The 21,769-nt window shown below is 42.8% G+C and overlaps 1 protein-coding gene and 1 long non-coding RNA gene across 3 annotated transcripts in view; one reads left to right on the top strand and one right to left on the bottom strand.

Annotated features, from left to right (window-relative positions):
• The window catches only part of ELAVL4 (ELAV like RNA binding protein 4), an 83,768-nt gene extending 75,686 nt beyond the window's left edge, over window positions 1–8,082 (top strand). For both annotated transcript variants that reach the window (XM_065673376.1, XM_065673377.1), the window contains exons 6-7: window positions 221–259; window positions 4,592–8,082. In XM_065673376.1, the coding sequence (XP_065529448.1) occupies window positions 221–259; window positions 4,592–4,919 (367 nt within the window). In that variant the 3' untranslated portion in view covers window positions 4,920–8,082. The remainder of the gene's footprint in view (window positions 1–220; window positions 260–4,591) is intronic.
• A 2,733-nt stretch (window positions 8,083–10,815) lies between these two features.
• On the bottom strand, window positions 10,816–14,458 carry LOC136010830 (uncharacterized). Its single transcript, XR_010611020.1, has 4 exons — window positions 14,322–14,458; window positions 11,986–12,050; window positions 11,029–11,108; window positions 10,816–10,930 (listed from the first exon to the last, which is right to left on the bottom strand). It is a non-coding gene; the product is annotated as an uncharacterized LOC136010830 (long non-coding RNA).
• Window positions 14,459–21,769: the final 7,311 nt, after the last annotated feature.

Below are 21,769 nucleotides of genomic sequence, written 5' to 3'. Positions count from 1 at the left end.
TCACAAAAAACGTAGACAAGTTAAAAATAAATGCTGTGGTGGAGATTTAAGCACAACCTCAGACTTAACAAAGCAGGCCGGGAGTTGTTAGGCTCCTTAGATGTGTGGGAAACTTGTTGAACGTTTCTTCTTTGAAAATGGAACGCTATTAATAATAGTTCCATTGAGCGATCTTGCCATCTGTGAGACATTAACCCAAAGACCCTCCTTCTCTTTTCAGGCTGGACAATTTGCTTAATATGGCCTATGGCGTAAAGAGGTAATTAGAATTCCACAGATTGCCAGATGTCCGTGTTGGCACAGATTGGTGCTACAATTTATTTTTTTTAATTCACTAACTTTATTTTTTTTTGTTTAATTCCTTCTTTTCTTCCACCAGCATGTCAAATTCTTTTAAGTTTGGACTTCAGTTGGTTTTGTTACTTTAAAGGCCACACATGCAGATTCTGTGGGGTTTTTTGTTTCACCTTTTATTTTTATTTACAGGTGGGCTTCTCATATGGTTTAGGTGCAGCAGCTCGCAGCATTCAAACTGCAGTCGCCCTGCTAAATGGTGCTTTTTCAAGCATCCATTTAGCACCAGAACTATTAAGTTCTTAAGCAATCTCTGATTTGATAATAGAAATCCTAATAGTCTCAACCAGAATTGTGCTGCTGTTGTCTAAATCTCACAGTTAAGACCGTCTTTCTCCTACATCTGGTTTAAGATTGACTTGAAAATACAGCTGTCTGCACCTTAATCAGCCCTGAATTTCTTTTGTTACAGGTTTAATATTGGTGCTTGAGATTTTGTTTTTGTTTAAAATAGTTCTGTGTGTCCGTATGTATGTGCACGCATGTGTGATAGATTTCGATGCTGTTTCATGAGTACGTTCAGTGTTTGATAGCTAAAATGAGTTGACGTGTTGTTAGTGTTTCTTCTGATGGCACGCATCAACGCGAGCGAACCTTACGGCAAAATAACGGTATAGTCTTATTCCTGGTGTTACCATAAGATGTCCAGCCATGCCCCACAGTTAAGATGAGAAAATACTTCTTAATCTTCTGAAATGCTCTGCTCACAAAACGTGACAGTTATTTGGGATTTGTTTTTTAAAGCTCATCCTGTAAGAGTGGTATGGTAAGTATATCTTTACACTAGCGAGTAGTGGGCAGTAACATGGGTTTTAACTACTGCCACAGTAGCTTTTATGCAAATCTTAAAGACTACTCACAAAAGGAATAGCCAGAACAGAGGCAGCATATCTTCCCAGAAGCACTACTTCTGGTGTTCATTAGTACATTTGTTACATCTGCAATATCCTTAGTGGTGATGTGATGAGTCAGAACTCACCACCTAATCTTATCACACACAGCTTTTCCTGTGCTCTCCCATCTCATTTGTTTCTTGATACATTGCCAAAAACATGGCAAAGCTCTCAGTGTCAAGTACCTGTCAGGCACAAATCAGTGTCAGAAGGATGGGTTTGTTCCAGGAATTTTCCCTTGGTTTTTGCTGCTTCTGCTTCCCTGGAATTGCACTGGTATGTGGTGCTGGACAAACAGGGCTTAGTCTGAACTAGTGAGGGTTTGAATTTGGGTAAGACCTACAGAGGGAAGGAGAGTGAGTTACCTGCCTTTGTAAGTTAGGCATCTGCTTTCATAATACTCAGAGTATTAGTCTTAAATCACAACAGTGTTTTGTAGGCGTCTTAAATTAGTTCATATCTTGAAAATCTGGAAAACTTGCGCTAGCAAACCCTGTAGTTTATAGGTATAGGGTCACAAAAAAACCCAGTATATTTGATAAAAACTTCTGAAACTCTCTCTGTATTGTGGCGTTCTTGGGTTTGGGGGTCGGTTCTTTCTTTCCCTTTATCAAGTATATGGTACTGATGGAAAAGGAGATGTGTTGACGTGGAACAAAGGTTTTACTGGTGCTAATTCCAGGTCACTTGCTAGTAGCAGAACTACTTACGCAAGAGGCTGTCTTGTATTTGTGTCAGTACACTTGCACTAGTTTTGTGCATGCTTTCTTGGCTTTAAGGCAGCTCCTGTGCTCATGGTACATAAACAGCTGAAAGCAGCTGAAAACTGCTTCCCTAAAAGTTTTCAGGGAAAAGCCGCTCTCCAGTAAATTGCATGAAACCTTAACCCTTTACACATCAGTGCAGCATTCCTGCAAAACTCCATAACATACTCTGTGATATGCACGGCTTTGGGATATCCGGATTTTACAATAAACATCACTTTCAGGGTAGCATATACATTAGTGTTGTACTTCACGTTAAATTAAACACGGCAGAAGAGAAGCATTTTCTGGTTTATGTATGTTACTAGCACAGCTGGCACTTGTCAGCAATGGGCTTAAAGTCCTATCTTCCAAATTTCAGAAGAAGTTGAAGCTGTTGACTTACACAAGCTCTTGGTCTTGGCTGCCTTATTTATGATTCCACATAAGGTGGAAGGAACAGTATAAATTGGCCTTGTCCACCTTCTGCCTTGCTTTTCAGCAGCTGGGGAAATACCGTGGGTTAGAGCCATGCTGAACCATTATGATAATGTTATTAGTTTCAGTATGTGGGAGAGAAACTAAAAGATGATGAGAGTAGGATTTGCAAAAGTGAAGTTCAGTTGGAAAATTGCCACATACCTTTAATAAACTGTCTGCAAACGTATATGTAGGTCTGAGGATCCAGTACTGTGAGCATTTGTGAGCTGCTCATTTATACCATAGCTACACCCCAGTGACTTTCCTCAGTGTGAGATACATATTCCAAGTGCCTTTTTTCCTTGAGTATGCATATAAAGTGCCATCAGGAATCGGCAGAATGGTGGGCAGCCATCAGGTGTGTAGTTTCTTTTATGGCTATTTAATATACACAGCATAATATTGTGAAGACTGCTAAATGTGTGTGGAAATATTACAAGTGTAAAAGGATAAGTTTTGGAGAGCGCAAGAGCTTACTCAGCAGTGCTGAGTTCCCCCCCCCTCCACTCCCTCAGTCATCACTCAAACTCCTGAGGAATTATTATTCAGTTCTGGTATTAAAACTCATCATATTGAAGGTACATGGGAAACTGGATTTTTTTATTAAGACGTTTCCTCTGTGCAGTTGTTATTTTAAAACCTACCCCAAAGTGTAGCTTCAGAAAGCATGTCACTTTTTTTTTTCAAACTGATGAAAGGAAAATTATGTTGATCCTGAGGGCTGATACCGCTTAACATCTTCATTAATAACCTGAGTCACGGGCTGCGACGCGCCCTCCTTGCATTAGCTGGTGACACTAAATTGGTGAGGGAACAGGGGCAGTCACTGTGCTCTTGGCCACGGGTGCCACCGGGGAGACTTTGACAAGCTGGAGGAACATGGTGAAATTCAGGAGAGTTGAGCCCTTGGCTGCTGTCCTTAGCTACCTACAAGGGGCACTAGAAAGATGAAGCTGATCTCTTCTTGGAGCTCAACCTGCAAAAGGAGAAGAGGTAGCAGAAACAGGGGAAATTCAACTGAGTATAATGGAAAATAATTTACAGTGAGGATGGTGGAGCCCTGGAGCAGGGGCTGCAGGAGTGGAGTTCCCATCCTTGAAGACTTTCAAAACTCCCCTCTGCAAGGCCATGAGCATCTGATGTAAATTGAGAAGTCATCCTCTCTTTGTGCCAGAGGTTGATCAGATGAGCTCCACAGATCCTGCCCAGCCTGTGTTACTGTGTGATGGTTCCATGTTCATAAACATGCTACCTGGCTTTTAGCTTCCCAGTTCAGATGTTCAAGCTAAAGGAAACTGTCCCAAAAGACAACAAGGAGAGAAAAGTTAGGGTTCTGTATTAGATTTCTAGGAGCTTGTCTCTGCATTGACCACCCGAAGAACCTAAGAGCCTGTCATGGATATGAAGTCTCACAGTATGAAGGTATTAGTTGACATGCTCATTAATTATGCACTGTTTTACTTACCCAACAATTGCTGCATAAATCTCCTTGAATATGTGGCCAGATTTAGGACTTCTTTATTACCTGGATTTCTCTTCCCAGTGTATGTCAATTAAGGACTATGTTGGGGGGGAATTAAAATCTGCCAGTTAGATATCTCTCTAAATCCATATTAGTATTTTTAGCTAGATAGGCCACTGTTACAGCTGAATCCTGGAAATGGCATTTCATTAATCTTTTAAAGTCCTAAATTTGTTAGGGGTTTTTTTCACTACCAACTAGTAAGAGGTCAAGTTTAGGATCTCCATTTCCCTGAAACTACATTATTTTAGTGGTGGGAATAGGTAGCAAATTCCTGCAGGCTTCTTTAAATGAACTTGTGTTTATAGCAGCATTTGCAGGCCCTTTTGGGCTTAGATTGTCCATAAGCATTTCTTTTATTAGATCTTAGTATACATTGAAGTAGGGCTTATCCTTAAAGGGAGACTCATCGATGCCCAGATTTGGTCTGGTACAGCCCCCCTCCACTTAGGTAGGGACCAAAGGTAGCAGTGTAGTCATCTTCCAGGGATAGGATCAAGAACCTTCATTACCATTGGCTTACTTACTTTAGAGTCGTGGTTCCATGTAGCTTGTGCCAAGAGATATATTTAGAATAGACCCGTCTTTTTACTTGGTAGGTTTTCTCCGATCACAATTGATGGTATGACGAGCCTTGTCGGAATGAATATCCCTGGTCACACTGGGACTGGATGGTGTATCTTTGTCTACAACTTGTCTCCCGACTCCGACGAGAGCGTGCTGTGGCAGTTGTTTGGTCCCTTTGGAGCAGTCAATAACGTGAAGGTGATCCGTGATTTCAACACCAACAAGTGCAAGGGATTTGGCTTTGTCACCATGACCAACTACGACGAAGCTGCCATGGCGATTGCCAGCCTTAATGGATACCGTTTAGGAGACAGAGTATTGCAAGTTTCCTTTAAAACCAATAAAACCCACAAATCCTGAATTTCATATCCTTACTTACTAAAATATATATATATAAATATATATACGAACAAAACAAAACAAAAAAAAAATAAAAACTCTTCAAGGCTTATATTCAACCATGGACTTTATAAGCCAGTGTTGCCTAAGTATTAAAACATTGGATATCCTGTGAGGAACAGGAAAGGATTTTATAATGCTTAGAAAAAAAAAAAAAAAAACAAAAAAAACCTTTGATGCATTGAATGTTCTTTCATAGCTGTCGTTGTTGAATATAATATACATAGATAACAATGTGCAGGGATTTTTACCCGGCCAGCTAGTTTTACTACCTTCCTTGAAGGTGGGTCTTTTTAAGATGACCATTCACTCATTTGAAAAAAATAAGAAAACAAAAACAGTTTTTACGAACTAATGGGATTAAAAAGCGAGAACAAAAGATTTTTCTTTTCTTTTCTTCTTTTCAAAAAAAAAAAACACAAGGAAACAACATCGATTGAATCAGATTGGTAAACCCCCCACACAAATTAAAGAGGAACAATAAAAATTGCAAAAAAAAACATAATTTTGCAACTTTTTTTATTTTTCCTTTTTTCTTTTGTATCATGTGAACTAAACAGTCTTCTGTTAGGGAATGGGGTAAAGGGGGATACCTGATGACATAACAATTTAAATAACATTAACAATGTTGCCAAAGAGGTGGTCTCTTTGCTGAAAATGGGTTTCAAGAAAAATCTATTTTTATAAAATATAAAGAATTTTTACAAGAGAATCTGGATTTGAGAAAAAAATATTTTGACTGGCTAATTTAGGGGAAATTGACAACTTTGTCATGTTCATACTGCACTGGTAACTTTTTAGAGATCAAGATGTGTGTTTTAAACTGGATTAGTAGATTGTTTTTTGAAGGATGGGCTACAAACAGATGATCTTCGTATCTTTTCATAGCATGTAATAAAAATATTAAATACAGTACGGGAGAGTGTTCTTCCCAGGCACGCAGTTACCCACAGTCAAAACCCAAAAGCAAGGAGATGAGTTGCAAGACGGTTTTTCTTTAAGTCATCAGTATGGGATATCAGCAGAACAAAAGTTAAAAAAATTAATTTTTTGATCAAAAACTTCCTTGGTTTGAGCAGTAGGTGCTACAAAATTATTTACATATCTTAGTATCATAGTTAAATGTAATGTGTTTAGAAAAAAATACATTTGCTTTAAATTTGTTAAGAATTTTCAAATTCACTTTATAGCCCAAGCTAATATAATTGGGCTGTGTTGGCACATTTGGAACACTGTTTATGTTGCTTGAAACACTTATTTATTTAATTGCCGATGTGATGCATATGGCCAAAATCAAATATAGCTAGTTTGGCTAGTCTACTTATTTGTTTACTTAAACTATGGGAAGAAGCATATTATTGTGTCATTTTGTTGTGTGTGTATGTGTATATATAATATAAATATATATATATATAAAGTTATTTTTTCTTTTGGTTAATTTATTATAAGTTGTAACACTTTGCTAGTTTTGTTTGTATATGTCTTAAAATGTTTTCTTATGATACTTAAGTGACAGAGGTATCAAGGTAACTTGTGTAGAAATATTGTTTGATATATTGTCATGTTTGTTGTGAATATTTTTTCTTACTGCACAGTAGAAAAGAAAACAACTGGGTCTTTATTTTAATGTAATTCAGATTGGGGAAAACAGAGCTAAGGGAACAAAATGACTGAGGGGGTGCTCTCCCATGTCCAGTGCACTGATCATTTTAGTATGTTTGTGCTTTGTACGGTTATATATTTAAAACAAAAAAGGGTCATGCTCTTCCCTGAGTACTAGAAACAGTTACTCGCTATGCATAATCTAGTTGATAGTTAAATTTGCTATTGCTTTTCTTGTCTTGTTATATAAAATCTTTTCAATACAAGTTTAGTCTTAATGGTAATAAAACGTTATGGTTATTTATAACTTGTGCTTATTTTGTGCATTTTTTCCATGCTATACCCACTAACTGCATGTAGACTAAGTATTGTTTTTTCACACTGAAGAGACAAACTTTTGTAGTAGACAAATAACTAAAGCAAAGGCTGCATCATAATTTTATCAGTTTTTTACTTTAACAATGTTAGATTTTAGTTTAAAGGAACACTCATTCAATGTTCAGGGAAACCTTTATACATCATCTGCTATGAATGAGCGCAGTTTGCTGGGAAAGTTTTGATGCATTTGCTAAGCATTAGTGGGGAAGGCATGTCAGAATCTTTTCTCTACGATGTGTTTTACTATCTGAATAATAATAATAATTTAAAAAATCTTTCTTAGGACCAGGCAGTTGTATACTTTAGTTATAATGAATGACTTCATGTTAACCTTGCTAGTTTAGATCATTTCTGAGGGAAAGTATTGTAAATGTTTTTTTCATAACCTTGTTGTGTTTGAATTATTTGTACTTTAATTGTCCAGACAATAAATGAAAGTGTGTAGAATGGCTATGGACTTTCCACCTTTTTAACCGTGTTCAGATGTTTTAGTAATCCCAGTGCACCTCAGCTGAGGTAGATGTTAGAGTCTTGATTTCAGAAGCAAGGTCTTCAAGAAACGTGCTCGTCAAACCAGACAGAGCATATTCATTGTTTGTTTTTTCCTTCTCGAGGTTAGAAAGAATCGGTCATTTAATTTAAGATGTTGAACTCCAGATACCAAACTGTAACTTCATTTATTTGAATGTGGAAGATATTGAAGGGTTTCTACTATATACAGTATTTTTACACAATGAAAATATTAACTCAGTCAATATTCAACACTTAACAAAAGCAGCAAGCAAATTTCAGCGTTAATACAGGTTTTAAACCATCATTTAGTTTGACTTTTCTATGAATATGCAACAAATGTCATGCAGTATGAAACAGTGTACATATCTACTGTACAACAATATATGATCAACATTCCACATTTGAATTCTTTTCGCCATGTGTTATAACAAGAGTTGATGCTTCTTTCAGTTGACTTGTTTGAATCCCATTAATACAAATATTCACTTCATGTTTCTGTTCTGTAACATCCACTAATTGAGAATGTGTAACTTGTAAAACTGCAGCGTTGAATTTCGTAACTGAGATTAGGAAAACTATATCAGAGGGCTGGATGGACCGTGTGGTTCCTCAGCTCCATCACCTATTAATAAACTCGTGTTTTTGTGAGATTAAGTTACCATGTTGGTTATAATAATTAATTCCAGGCCACAGCATGAGTTTGTTCTTAAATGTACAGCTTGCTTAATTCATCCTTAAATCAACCAGACTCTGCCCCACTAAAATGCAGAAGTTATCAATTTGCACTATTTATTTATAAAGACTTGGCTCTGAAAAACATCATCCTTCCATCTATCTATATATATGTATATACACCACTTTTGATGATATACATATATACATAATGTAACATGCATCAGCCCATTTTAGAAAGGCAGCACTTGACGCTTAAGACAGACCCATAGTAACTAACTAGTGTTTGCTGTAACACTATCTATGTTATAGCAGTTGTCAGGTTCATCGCCTACTATTTCCCTGTCCTTTCTTCTGTGTACCTTACACTGTCAGAAAAGCACTGATACAAAATTCACCATATATTCTAGGTTCTCTTGAGACAGAAATGTGACACTGCATGCTGGCATTTTGCTGTTGACTTCAGGCCAGTGTGGATACAGATTATTTCCCCACCGGTTGGCTACTGCTCTCCTCCATCTCATTCATGTAAGGTACTCATGTGAGCTATATCAAAACTCACATACACGTGTTACACAAGAGAAAGGACTCTGCCAGTTTTAAGGACCTGGTATGTGAGTTCAGTCCCCCCTTTCCAAGAGTATCACAAATGTGCGCTGGATAGAATCAGTCACACGTGGGTTTGCTATGCTGATGCTATGTGAGTGTTTTTAGCAAGCCTTATTGGAACACAATTTCTGCCCAGCTGGGATCAGAACCAAATTTCACTCACACTCATTCAGAGTAATCAAGTTTTATATTTCTTTCCTGAAAGGGTAATCACTCTTTCTGCAATTAGCAAGCCTGCTGCATAAATGGAAAATCACCTGGGGGAGGGTGTTTCAAGTGCATTCACTTTGCATTCCACTTCAGCCTACCTTGGGCACGGTACTGGGCTTTGAATAAACAGAGAGGGGAGGGTGCGTTGAAAACGAGGGCTGGCAATAGTCGAGATCACAGTGAGCCGCTCTTAAATTTTTACTGTGGGAAATCACTTTGGCTAATGACACTGAATTTGTCACAACTAAATGGACATAAATACACCAGCACCATTGGTGGTTGCCATTGGAAGGATTGGGCAGGGGGGCTTGGATGCCCTGCACCTAGCAGAGGCTGCTGCCTCGTTACTGGAATTGGCCTGAAGATAGTTAATGGGGAGAAGCACATGTGGAACCTCCTTCTCCATCAGCAGGAGCCAAGGGTGGCTGTTAACTTACACATCTCACTTACATGACCGCAGATAGGTGAGGTAAAGCCGGGTCAGCGCATGATGACACAAAAGATTTTCTCCCTGCCCTGGAGATGTTGCAGAGCTCACTGCACAGAAGTAATTCATTGTGCATACAGAGCAAAATGAAAGGAGATCAAATCCAGCATAACTGTACGAAAGCTCTGACATCTCCAGCTAATCCGTATCTCTTCTAAAAATAACTGACTTCTTAAACCCAGAAGATGTGATGGAGCCAATCCAGCTGAGCTTCAGTAACTCGTAAGGGGGCAAGTCATTTGGGACCAACAGGAGCCTCTGCAGGAAGGAAACAAGCAAAAATCACACACAAAGATGCACCCATACATGTACCCCATTGGCTGCCAATCCAGGGCATTGCTGCAGTACAGCCCCACAGCCCCGTGCTAAGGAAATCACCTTCATTGGAGTGGTACCCTCAATACCCAGGAGAACACGTATGCTCTTGCAGCAGCACATCCAAGGCTTTTCCCAGAAACACTGCATGCCATGCTAGTGTGCTGGAGAAATTCAAATGGGATCAGGTGCATTGCAGTGCCAGGGGGATCAGGAGAACATAAACCTACTCTACAGAAGAGTCACTGAGTTTAAATGGTTTCTATTCCTATAACCCTGAAACCTGGGTTTGAAAAAGCCTGCTCCCAGTAAACCGGCCAGAGAGGAGCATTAGAGCAGGCCATAGGAAGGAAAGCACCCAAAAGGATGGGTCATACAGAAGAAAACTGATTTGACTCACACGCTATTGAAGACACAAAATCAGTCTGGGTCTTTCTATCAGATTTCTGATACTCGGTAGGAATAACAGGGAAGATGGGAACATGGATATATATACACACACAAAACAGCTGCTTTGCAGACAAGGTTTGAAGTTCTGTCTACCACACCCCTAAGGTATCACTGCTATTTGTAAACAACAATCCAGCATATTTTAAGGGACTTAAAACATGTTGAATTTCATTCAGATTTCAAATATTACAGGGTTGCAAATGGTTTCTTGTGCAATAGCAGAAAACAAAATCCTAAAACTTCTATTCCATAATAAATACCCAGTCTTAAATCAGTGGGGCTTGGAGCTGCCAGTGATTGCAACTACTACTACCTACAACCCAAGGCTGGTTCCTATTTCCCCCCCCTCCCCGCCCCCGAGACAAAGCAACTGATGTGACAATGGAACATGGGTGTGCCACGGTCATAGAGTCATAGAATAGTTAGGGTTGGAAAGGACCTTAAGATCATCCAGTTCCAACGCCCTGCCATGGGCAGGGACACCTCACACTAGCGCCCAACAATAACACATTGCTTTGGGATGGATGGGAGGGCTTTGGCACCAAAATAGGTGCCTTGTCCCCAAACACTTCAGCCACCAGCTTCAGCGTTCCTTATGGTACCGTGCACACCCACCTCAGGTGGCAGCCTCCAGCCCCATTTGTCCGGTGCGGCATCCTTACCAGAGCAGCTATAACTCATAGCCAGCCCTGGGGACGCTGGTGTGATCCTGCCTTGCCCAGCTTTGCTCCAGCATCTGAAGGCAAGAGGGATGGGGTTTATTTAGTTCTTTGTTAATACCCCAATGGCACGGGGAAGCACACTGGGGACCCTCTATCTTGGCCATTGTCTTACCTGGCCCAGGTGGTCCATCAATCCTTGTCTCAAAACACAGGAAACTTCATTTCTGATAGACACTGGCCCAGTGGCCATCACTAGGGAAGGTGGAACAGGTGAAATAACCAACTCTGCCCTATTTTACCCATCCTGACCACCTGCTTACCATTAAGGCCCTGGGTTCCCCCCCTTTCCAAGGACATCAGTGTGGACCCTGTCCTAGACAAAGCCCTAGCTTCTGTGCCACACGAGGCTGACGGAGCGCTCAGTTGCATGGGCCTGGAAGTGCCTGACCTCCACTGAAACCCTCTGCTTAGCCTCACGTTTCCTCTTTCTCCTCCAAGACCCAGATGTGCAGCCTGGCACAACAGCATGGACGAGGCACGGAGGCAAGCCACCAGTGGCAGCTTAACAGAGACACCAGACCTGTATCAAATTAGGAGGAAACAAAAATAGAAATCCCCTAAACTTCCCGAATGAACATAAGCAACGCCATTGAAAGAGCAATAGTTGGAAAAGAAATCCCCGACAAGGAAAGAAACCCATCAAAGGAAAAGGGGCCTAATTGGGAGGCCTTGTCTGTGCTGTGTATCACGGAGCACAGCAGCACCCTTTTTGATAGCAACATCTGGGGAACCTGACACTGAGGCCCAAAATAGTTAATTTTACTTAAGTGACTTTTAAACACACAAGATCATTAGCTCTTCAGTCTGCGTGTCAGGACTGACTAGAGCTGCCACGATCCATTTGCTTTAAAGCAGCACTTAAGGCTTTTCTTCCCTTACACTTTGTCGGAATTGCCCAGGTCGTGGCAAAATGATAGGCAGGAATTAGCTTTTCACGAACAATACAATTCTGATTTTTTAGATCGGCACATGAAACAATTAATTTTGTAGGATAAGGAATCTGTTGCAAATATACAGCAGTACACCCACACACCACCATCTGCTGCGGAGAATTAAATGTACAACTCACAAATGAAATCCTGCAAAGTTGGTGCAAAAAGGTCCTTGCTTGAATTTAAACAAGGCTGTGGAAACCTGCAAACACATTGCGAAAGATCATGAAAACAATAACAAATTTTTCCATCTGTGAGTCAGTTCTAGCGGGGTTGAGCGGTTGTTTTGCTTTTTTTATATTGGTGTATTTGCAATCATCATTGCAGCTCACAATGCAAGTTGTGGCTAAGGTGTGTTTGAGCTCTTCTCCTGGCCAGGACAAAGTCACTCACAGAGGGGCTTCCAACAGCATCCATCACATTACAACAGCTCTTCTGCATTTAGGGGGCAAAAAAAAAAACCCAAACCTCCAAGAAATTCCTGGGTTTGAATATTCAGTTTAGCCACAATTTTTATAAAAGTTGGCAAATCTGGCAATTGTTGTGGATGTTTTATGATTAGAATTATTAACAAACACTGTTCTGCTGAAGTGAGGAAAAATAAATATCAACAACTACTGCTGCCATGCAAAACCTCTAACAACAAACAGATATCTGCATCCCTTTGACTCCCCTGAAGCCAAGTGTTCATTTTCTCACTTTGTCTCCTTGTTTTCTTCTAACATACCCTTTTGAAACGTGCTCTTTGTTTTACGCCTAGTAGCAGCAGAGAATACTAAGCCGTGTTTGCTGATATCCTCTGCTGAGGAGATGGCAGTGAATCTTCATAGCCAAGAAAGTCAATGAAGTCCCTTGACCTAATACATGCCAGTAAAACATGTGGCTCTGTCTGAGCATGCTGGAGCAGACTGAAAGCGAGCTCTTTGTAGAGTTGCAGCCCCTGCCTTTTCCATGCTTAGCATTAACCCTCCGGACAGGTGAGACTATGGAGCACCCATTGACAGCCATGGGCTGTAAATGAACCCAGGACCTGCTCCTCACACTCTCAGCACTGTATACCTCAAAAAAATAGTCTTTTGCAGCATTAGGATGACTGAAGCCCTGCCAGTGATCCCTCACATACAGATGCCCCTCTCTTACGTTTTTAAATAGGGTGCCAAGAAAAAAGTGCTGACATTTCCTCTGGTTACTACTTCATTTTATCAGTAAAAGAGCTATAAACACAAAGCACACACTTATGATGCTACCAAGCCCAACAGTATCTGGAATTTTACCTGCACATCCCCAAAACCAAAACCATGGCAGTATGTATGAAACACAAGGTACAACATTCCTCTCTCACAGCCCAGAATTGCTCTGGTTTGGTGTTCTTACGGATTTTAGCAGGGTTCTTTTAGAAAATGAGATTTCCTAAACCTTTTCCGAATGCACAGGCTTTTTTTAACATGCACTTATCCTCCTGCACACCTGGGAAGTACTCTCGGTACACACACACTGAGTATAATTTATGCTAAGGGCCTGTTACATGTTTAACTCCGATAAAGTGTATCTGTAATTAAGAAACGCAGCATCAGAGGTACAGCGTGCATGTAAATTTGCAGAAAGGGTTCTATCAACTGAGCGAACGCTGCTAAAGACTATTTAAAACCACAACCTAATCAGAAAGCTACGCATATATATATATTTATATCAATATCACGAAACCCTTTGACATCCTCAGCACTGCTAACACTCTGACTAGAAGCCGACTTAACACAGCTGCCTTGGGCACGCTTGCATGCATAAAGAATTGAGTGACTTGATTAATCAGTTAAAGTTGCTGAATCATGGGCTTGCAGCCGTGCCTGCAAAGCCTTGGCTATCGACGGGAAACCATCAGCACAGGATTTAGATGAATTTCTATCACCTAAGATGGTCCACAGACCTGTACAGCCCTTATCTTTGCCACTGTTTTTATGAGCAATAGAATCTCTGCCCTGAAAAATGAGCCTTGTCGAAAGGGTCTAAGTGTGTGTGTGAGAAGGGAGTCCAAAGGTAAGTGTCAAAAGGGAAGCAGATCTTGGAATAAGAAGTAGGAAAGCTGTGAGCAAGAAAACCCTGAATCCACTTGGAAGACACTTCCAACAAGCACAGGCTAAGGCTCCAGGCTGCGTGGCCACACCGAGCAGCTGAAGACGTATCCCAGCTGGAGCAAACCACATCTGGAATTCAGCAGCATCACCAAGGAAAGAGCAGGAAGAAATGAGGAACATGAACTGCTAGAAATGGAAAGCAAAAGCAGGCAGGCAGTCTGTCTAACAGAAAACTGCAGAAAACGGAGGAGCATTTCTGGGCATCTGGGGCATGAACTGCTTTGCCATGAGCTTCCAAAAGGCAGGGAGGCTAGGGGGAAAAATGCTTTTCCTTAATACATAAAAATAAATTTTTCCAGAGAAAAGGTGAATTTCTAGGGAATGCTTCATTTGACACTCACTGTAGAGGCTCTCTGCTTGGCTCATCCTTCCCAGTACCCTGCAAGCTTCATCTCTTCTCAGGAGGGCTGGAAACTTTGGAAGATGACACTTACTTCCTGTGTCAGGCTGTGCTTGACAAAAAGACACAGGAAACCCCAGAAACAAACCACTATACCCCCAAAACAACTACATGGGAATGGTGCCTTTTGCCCTTGAGTTCAACCCCTCCCGTCCAATGCTATTGGATGAATCCTTTGGCTGGGTCTTCAGCTGGGATTAACAACCACTGTTCCTCTGCAGGACACTGACCCAGCTGCTTTCTGTTAGGAAATTAAGGAAAGTTTGATTAAATTTATTTCTCCCACCTTCCCACACTTCCCAGCAGAACAAGGATGTGGTGTGGAGGAAAGGCCTTAGGGGAGCAGATCAGGCAGGAGAGGTGTCCCTGGAAGAGATTGTTCCTTAGTTGCTGATGCCTTCATGCCCAGCAGATCGTACCAGAGAGGACCGCGGTTACACGTTTGGCCAGTCTTTCCTGCCAGGCAGCTTTTGCTTTGCTTTTCCAGAGTGTGAGCAAAGTGTCCTTGAATGAGTGTCTAGCATAAAAGGAAAAGGAGGGCAGCCTTGGTGCCAAACCTTTTACTTTTCCTCCACAGTGTGACTCTGCTGCACTTGTAAATGATCATATTAACATGTATTAGAGGAGTTCATGTGCTAGTAATGAAAGAGATCGTCAAAGCACAGTATCTTATCTATTAAAATAGCCAAGGTAATAGTATCATGACAGCTAAATTAAAAAGAAGAAAAGATGCTGAACAGGTCATTCACTACCTAAAACCGGTGTATCTTCGGCTACACACATATACATTTCAATACGAACTGACTATGCAAGTGTGTATTTGCAATATTAAAAGATAAAATACTGTTCTTTGCCATGTTATAAACTAAGTTTGTGCAATGGAACACATTTTTAAAGCTAAGTTAAAACCTCTTGAGAATAAGAGGTTTATAATGGAAATGCTGACAGACTCCTAACTATAGCACAGGGATCTCTTTTGCTGTTATGACCAGATAAATCAACAAGGTAATTCAATGTAGTGTTCCAGCTCCGAGACACTAACACCCTCCTTCTGGTCTCAGCTGCTGAGGAAAGTTAAATATGAAACTTAATGAAACTGCAGTGACAGACTACAGGGCTGGATGGTTGTCCTGCACCAGGGAAAGGCGAATTTCTCTGCTGGGAAGGTGTCTGAAGGGCAGATAGTGACTGGCTGGATCATGTGCAAGTGGTGGCTGGACCCTTCTGAAGTTTCCTTAGCTGAGGTCAGACGGCTAAGGACAAGAAGCTGTAAGAATCAACACCAGTCCCTGCACACATATCAGACCAAGAAACAGACAGAAATGCAGAGAGCACTTTGAACACACCACCACACTTGCACATGACGGATGCTGAGGGCACGAGCAGTGCTCACAGGGGCTGGGGAACATAAACCTGCCACCCCTCCCCACAGAATTGCCCCAGAAGTCTTCAGTTTAGCAACTCAGGTGCTGGGGAATCCAACCCAGTGACAGCTAGAGGAAAGCTCAGGTGTGGATGGACTTTCAATCCCTGCCCTGTTTCCAGAGCCTTTCCCTGGCCTCAGAAGCAGGAGGTAGCGGCAGGGTTGTGCTAAGCCAGCATAGTTGTCCAAATAGAAGACAAAGCTGCCAGCAGCAGCAGTGCGATTCATGCCACGCTTTAACACCCAGAAAACTTTGCTACTCCTTTGTGTGCCATGTATGAAATTACTGAGGCTGCTAGGAGGCGCATGTGCTGCCTCTACCTACACATGAAATCCTGAGCAAGCTTCCTGAGGTTGGTGGGCTGGTAGCACTGCCTACTGTCAAGACCGTCTGACATTTCCAATTACAAGACTCTACTTTCAGCTGCTTATAACTGTCATATTTTGAGCAGTAACTTGTCATTTTCCATCCTGGGCATCTGCCTCAGGCTGAATTTTTTTGGAAAGCTTCAGCCCAAACAATATAGCTATTCCCAAGGGCAAGGCCAGGGAACAACGCGCTGTTTTGCAATGGTAAAAGAGAAAAAGAACTGACATGCTCTTCTTTAAGATGCACCGTGGCTCCTCACAGTTTGGATAGGGGAGTAGAAATTCAGTCGACTTGTGACCTTTGTATTAAGGATGTGCCTCTTCAATACTGCTGTGAAAATCTGTGCAAGTGTAGCCAAGTGAAAGCATTTGAAAACAATTCAATCCAAGTTCCTCTGCAAAGACTTTATTCAGTGGGAATCCTAAAACCATTGAGAATCCTGTCTTGCTAGGCTTGTCTTACCCTTCAGCTTGTCCAGAACAGAGTCGCCCCATCCCACCCAGCCCACAGCATGGAGCAGCTAAATCCCTTTGCAGCACACACCACAGCGCAGGCTCATGGACTCACCACCACTTGCCACACCACATACGTTTCAATGCCTGGTTAAGGAATCAGAGCAAGACACCACCTGTAGTCACAGCTCCTCATCGCTATGGTGTGGGTCCAAAGATCACCTGTTTCCTGGCATGCAAATATCACCTGTTTCCTGGCACTCAGATTATAAGGGGAATAAATCCAACCATGCTAGCACAGGAGAATGGAGATGGGCCAGGATCCTGGAGTAGCTTCAGCTCTAAGGAGAAGTAGGGACATTTCTCCCATTCCCATGGGCTGAGTGAAGACAGTGGGACTGAGCAGCGATGTGGGAAGCCTGATGCTGAGCAGAGAGGGGGATTGAGCCTCAGGAAATTATCCCAGACCAGGAGGATTTGGATTTCTAGGCAAAAAAGTAGGCTGAAAAAAGGCAGAACTGGAACAAGAATGAGATGGAGGGGAATGGGCAGAGTGATTTGCACCCACCAGAGCTGCCAGCTTCCCAGGACTGGGAATGGGATCCAGAATCCTGAGTCTCACCGTCAAGAGGCTGCCAAAAAGAGCACTGAGATCCCATCATTCCCAGTTGGAAATGGCAGGCTTTACAGCTCCTAGCACGGCTCCTTCCTGGGTTCACAGCCCGCCAGCAGGAGTTGCAGCTGGAAGTGCTCCGCACTCTGGTGATCAGATGCCAGAATGAACAGCACACATTTAGCAACCCCATGCAAAATGTCTGGGTTAAACAGCCCCCCCAGGCTCGCAGAGCAGGCTTTTGGCAGAACGCAGGTCTGCAAGGCACCATTCAGAAGAACCAGGACAGCATCCTGTGCCCAGCAGCATTCATCACAGCCCTCTCAACTTCTACAGCGAGCGAAGCAGGCACCAGAAAGCAGCATCCCTTACTAACCTGTCCTCCTAAATCATCCTGAGCACCAGCCCCTCCTGTACGAAGCATGGCAGAAAGAACGTGTGACACTAAAACTGCAATGTGATTTGCACGCACGAGTGATGCAGGCAGCTTCTGTTCGGGGATTCCCTAAATCGAAGTATAGGAATTTACAATCCTTCCTCGTGTCCTTTGAATACAGAAATCGAGGAGAGGGAAAATGGAGGGTGTTTTCATTCTCAGAAGTTGTCTTTAAATGATGCATCCTGCCTTTACAGAAAGCTGATGTTTACTACTGCAATGCATTTAGTTTGAAACTCAGTTCATCTGCTGTAAGAAATTACTCAGACTATTAATTTTGGAAGTCAATGCTGAGAGATCATGAATGTTAAGGATTCTACTTATGTTGGGTCTGGGAAATTTAATGAATAAAAGAGACTTTTCATCAGCATCTCAAGCCATAATATTTTAATGCTATTGGCATTAATTAAAATATCTGGAATTTTTCAAGGAGCCTTCTCCTTTTTCCTTTACATTTTTTACTTCTAGCATTAAAACAGAAGCATAATTTTGATAAAGCCGCAGAAAAATGTTCTTTGTGGCCGATCATCTCATTTATAATCGCGTCATGGCAGGAACAACCTTTCACTGATCTTTTGTTTATGCTTCAAAAGTTTCCCCCTGATATCTTCTTCCTCACCCCCCTTCCCAAGCACCAGCAGGTCTGGATTTGTCTGCTGTGCAGGGCTGGGAAGATAAAAGTCCAGGTGATTTGGCATCGTACAAGGGACTGAACTCCCAATGTCTGATTAATGATAGTATGCGTCTCAGAAGGTAGTGATTCCCTCCTTTAGAGCTTAGGGGGGAAATCAGACTAACCTTTGAATTCATACTTCATCATCTTCCCCTGACATCTGTGCCTTTCTGCAGGACACCAGGGCTGCAGCTCTCCGGCAGTCCCAGGGGCTCAGCAGCAGCAGCAGCGGCGCTGCCTTTCTTTCCTACACCAACCAACACAGCAAATGCTCCATCAAAGAAGGGGGCACCAGCTCTTCTGCAGGCTGCCTTATGGGCAAGGTGAGTGCACACAGACCCAGTGCCATGTCCTGTCTGCCTGACAAAAAGCACTGGCTTCTCAAAGGGGACATTGTTGCACTGTGGGATGGGCAGATCATGACTGTCTAGGTCTCTGCGGCTTACTCTGTGACCGGTGGCAGCATTGCTGAATGCAAAGGCTAGAGGTGGCTTTGGCGTGACTCTGAGGTCTTTCACAAGACTCCTTCCCTGAGTTGAGAGTTCAGATGTGCTCAGAAAGATAAAAGGCTCTTTTTATCTCTGATCTTAAGCTCACAGGTTTTTATTTGGATTTTTTTTTAAGTATCTAAATATACAGTCACTTGCTAGTTATTAATAGTGGGACCTCACCCTATTTGATGCTGTTCTCACTTCTTAGAGTGTCTAATTAAAGGAGGGACACAGGAACTGCCATGTGCTGCTCAGTCACTTGGCTCAATTGAGAAAATGGAGCCAGTGGGTTTTCCAGCTGCTGAAAGTGCCGCAGACTGCCTCAGATGGAACCCGCTCTGTGCTGTTGTCTGGTCAAGGCAGGGTCAGGGGCAATGAAACATCAGGCACAGTGAAGAAGCTGCTGTGCCTTCAGAGGCACTTAAACAGGTATTTTCTCTTGAAAAGGACAAAATTGTAGCTGCCTGAAAAGCAAAAATAGCATTTTGCAGTGGATGAGGGGAAGCAGAGCTTCCACAAGAACAGCAATAACAAGAAGAAGAGGTTGCTTTTTATTTCCACCAAATTGGGCACAGTCTCTTCTGTCTCAGAGGTGCCTGGCACAAAACAAAGCCACTGCTGTTGGGATGCTGAACACCGGTGCGTCGCAGAAAAGAGGCAGGTCACTGCTTCCTGGCAGTGTTTTCTCCTCCACGGCTAATATGCCGATTCAGCAGGCTGCCAAGCTTGCCTGTGCTTATTTCTGTGCTGGGCACAGCCAGGTGTCACACAGGTGAGGTTGCACACAGACATACAGGAGGCCCAGAGGGCTTTTATCTATTTTCTCCATGTGGCTGAAAGAGCACTCAAAGGCACCTGCTGATTTTGTATGTTCGGTGCCGCAGAGAAGAAAATCAATGTGGGAACTACAGATGGCTTCAGCGTTACAGGGTAATCCAGGCTGCTTTCCGATGGAAACAGAACTGATTTACTCTTAATGGCTTAACTTTACTGACCATTGTAATCTGTTTCATTATTCAAAGGCAAACACTGAAAAAGCATTTTGTGAACATGCCCGATTGTTTCAGGTGGAAGGAGGCGAGAACCATTTGTGTAGCATTTCAGACACTTGTTTTAGTGGCTTCACATGGCTTCAGGAAGCTTTTCGTCTCTCTGATATTGAGCTGTCTTTAGCAGGTCTCTTTTTTTCCCTATGCCTTGGGATCCAGCCTCATTTCCTTGTTTATTCTGCACTCCAGTGCTATCAGCCATCCTCAAGTGTTTGTCTCATCACCTTCAAGACTGCACCCCTACCCAGGAAAACAGTGAGGGACAAACTTTCTGCTCTCTGCAGGTTTTTCTCCCAATAAGCTGTAAAATGATGTTTGTTTGGCTCATATTCTTAGCTAGCTACAGAATCCCCACTGAGACCCCCTACCCTGTCAATTGCTGACTAATCGCGCCTGCAGCAAAAGTAATCCAAACTAGGGAGGTGTTCAGCAGCAGCAGAAGGATCCATTAAAACAGATTATGCTCTTTGCTCTGTTTCTGTACTTATCCTGCGGGATCAGCCTGCCCAGGCACTGCCCCAGGGAACACGCACCCAGTACTCTGCAGAGTCACCCTGGAGTGTCCCCTTGGCAGGTCTGCAAGGCTTATATAGCAAAGGGACAGGCACAGTTGGGGCCAGCGAGGTCTGTGCAGCGAGGCAGCTGGCTGTGAGGTGATGCTTACAGGCAGGCTAGCGCAGGAAGCTGCTGTGATGTATTTTAGCTTTCTTATCCTTGGCACACAGGCAGCAAAGCAGCTCTGTATTTGATTTGACTGAGCCTTCCGCTGGCACTTCAAGGGGAGCAAACACCTAGAGTATTCAGGCCCTAGCGAAAGAAAAAGTGCATAGTAGTGATACCCAGGGTTAATTCAGCCTCAAATCTCAGTGGCCACCCAGCATCAAGAAAGACCCCAGCCTGAGGCGAGGAGCAGGACTTCTTCAGGCCATTAGAACAAGCCCTTGGTATTTACATTCCTTCATTGTAGAGCAGCTTGGTTACAGGTCTCTCATTACTCTTCATGGTATGAGGCCAGTCCCTGTGGGTTTCATTGCAACTTTGAAGACCCCATCTCCAGCTCAGCACCTTGCTTCCAGCACTGACTTTCTGGCGGTACCATGCCTTTGCCTCTCCACCAGCTGCACCAGATGTGGACTCTGTGGCAAGGTCTGCTGCTCCTGCTGCTCTTGCTCCAACCTTGTGACTGCCATTTCACCCTGAAGACGCCCATCTTTTCCCAAGGAGAGCTACCTGTGCACTTCGGTTCAGTGGTCTTTTGTTCAGTGCCTCAGCGTGCCCAAGTGTGTCTCTAGGAGCAATTTTTCTTGGTCACAGGCAGCCCATCTGACTGCAATGATCATAACCCTCCTTACAACCTGCTGTACGAAATGGAACATATAAAGTCCTTGTTACATCTGTGAGCTTAATGCAGCCACCTCCAGCTGAACTATGGCCGCTGCTAGTAATGCAGGAGCTGCTTTGTGGTGTGTCAGGAAGCTGACACAAGCTGGAGAATGAGGGACGCCGGTAAAATGGAGTTACCTTGATTGGACAGTGATTCAGCAACCTCTTGTGCTCTGGAAAGCACTGTGTGCTTAATGCCACATGGCCAGACCTTGCTAGGCTTCCTCTTACCACTTTGTTTAATTGTGTGACATTAAAGCTACCACCTCAGCCAGTAGGACGGGTGTATGCAGAATGTACTTATTTACCTTGCAGGTTTTTAAACCTCCCCAATTCAAGTAGGTTATGTAAAGCAGCAAAATCTACACAATTTAAATTGGCCTGACTTCTGAAAGCTGCAGGTTCCAGGACCTGACAGAAAGCCCGCAGCTAGACTTGAGTATCCAAGGGAGGTCCTTTTGGCATACAAAGATCAAGCACTAACGGATATTCAAACATA

Source organism: Lathamus discolor, chromosome 3, assembly GCF_037157495.1.
Source record: "Lathamus discolor isolate bLatDis1 chromosome 3, bLatDis1.hap1, whole genome shotgun sequence".
Lineage (NCBI taxonomy): Eukaryota > Metazoa > Chordata > Aves > Psittaciformes > Psittacidae > Lathamus > Lathamus discolor.
This window is presented reverse-complemented; position numbering and strand designations above follow the sequence as displayed.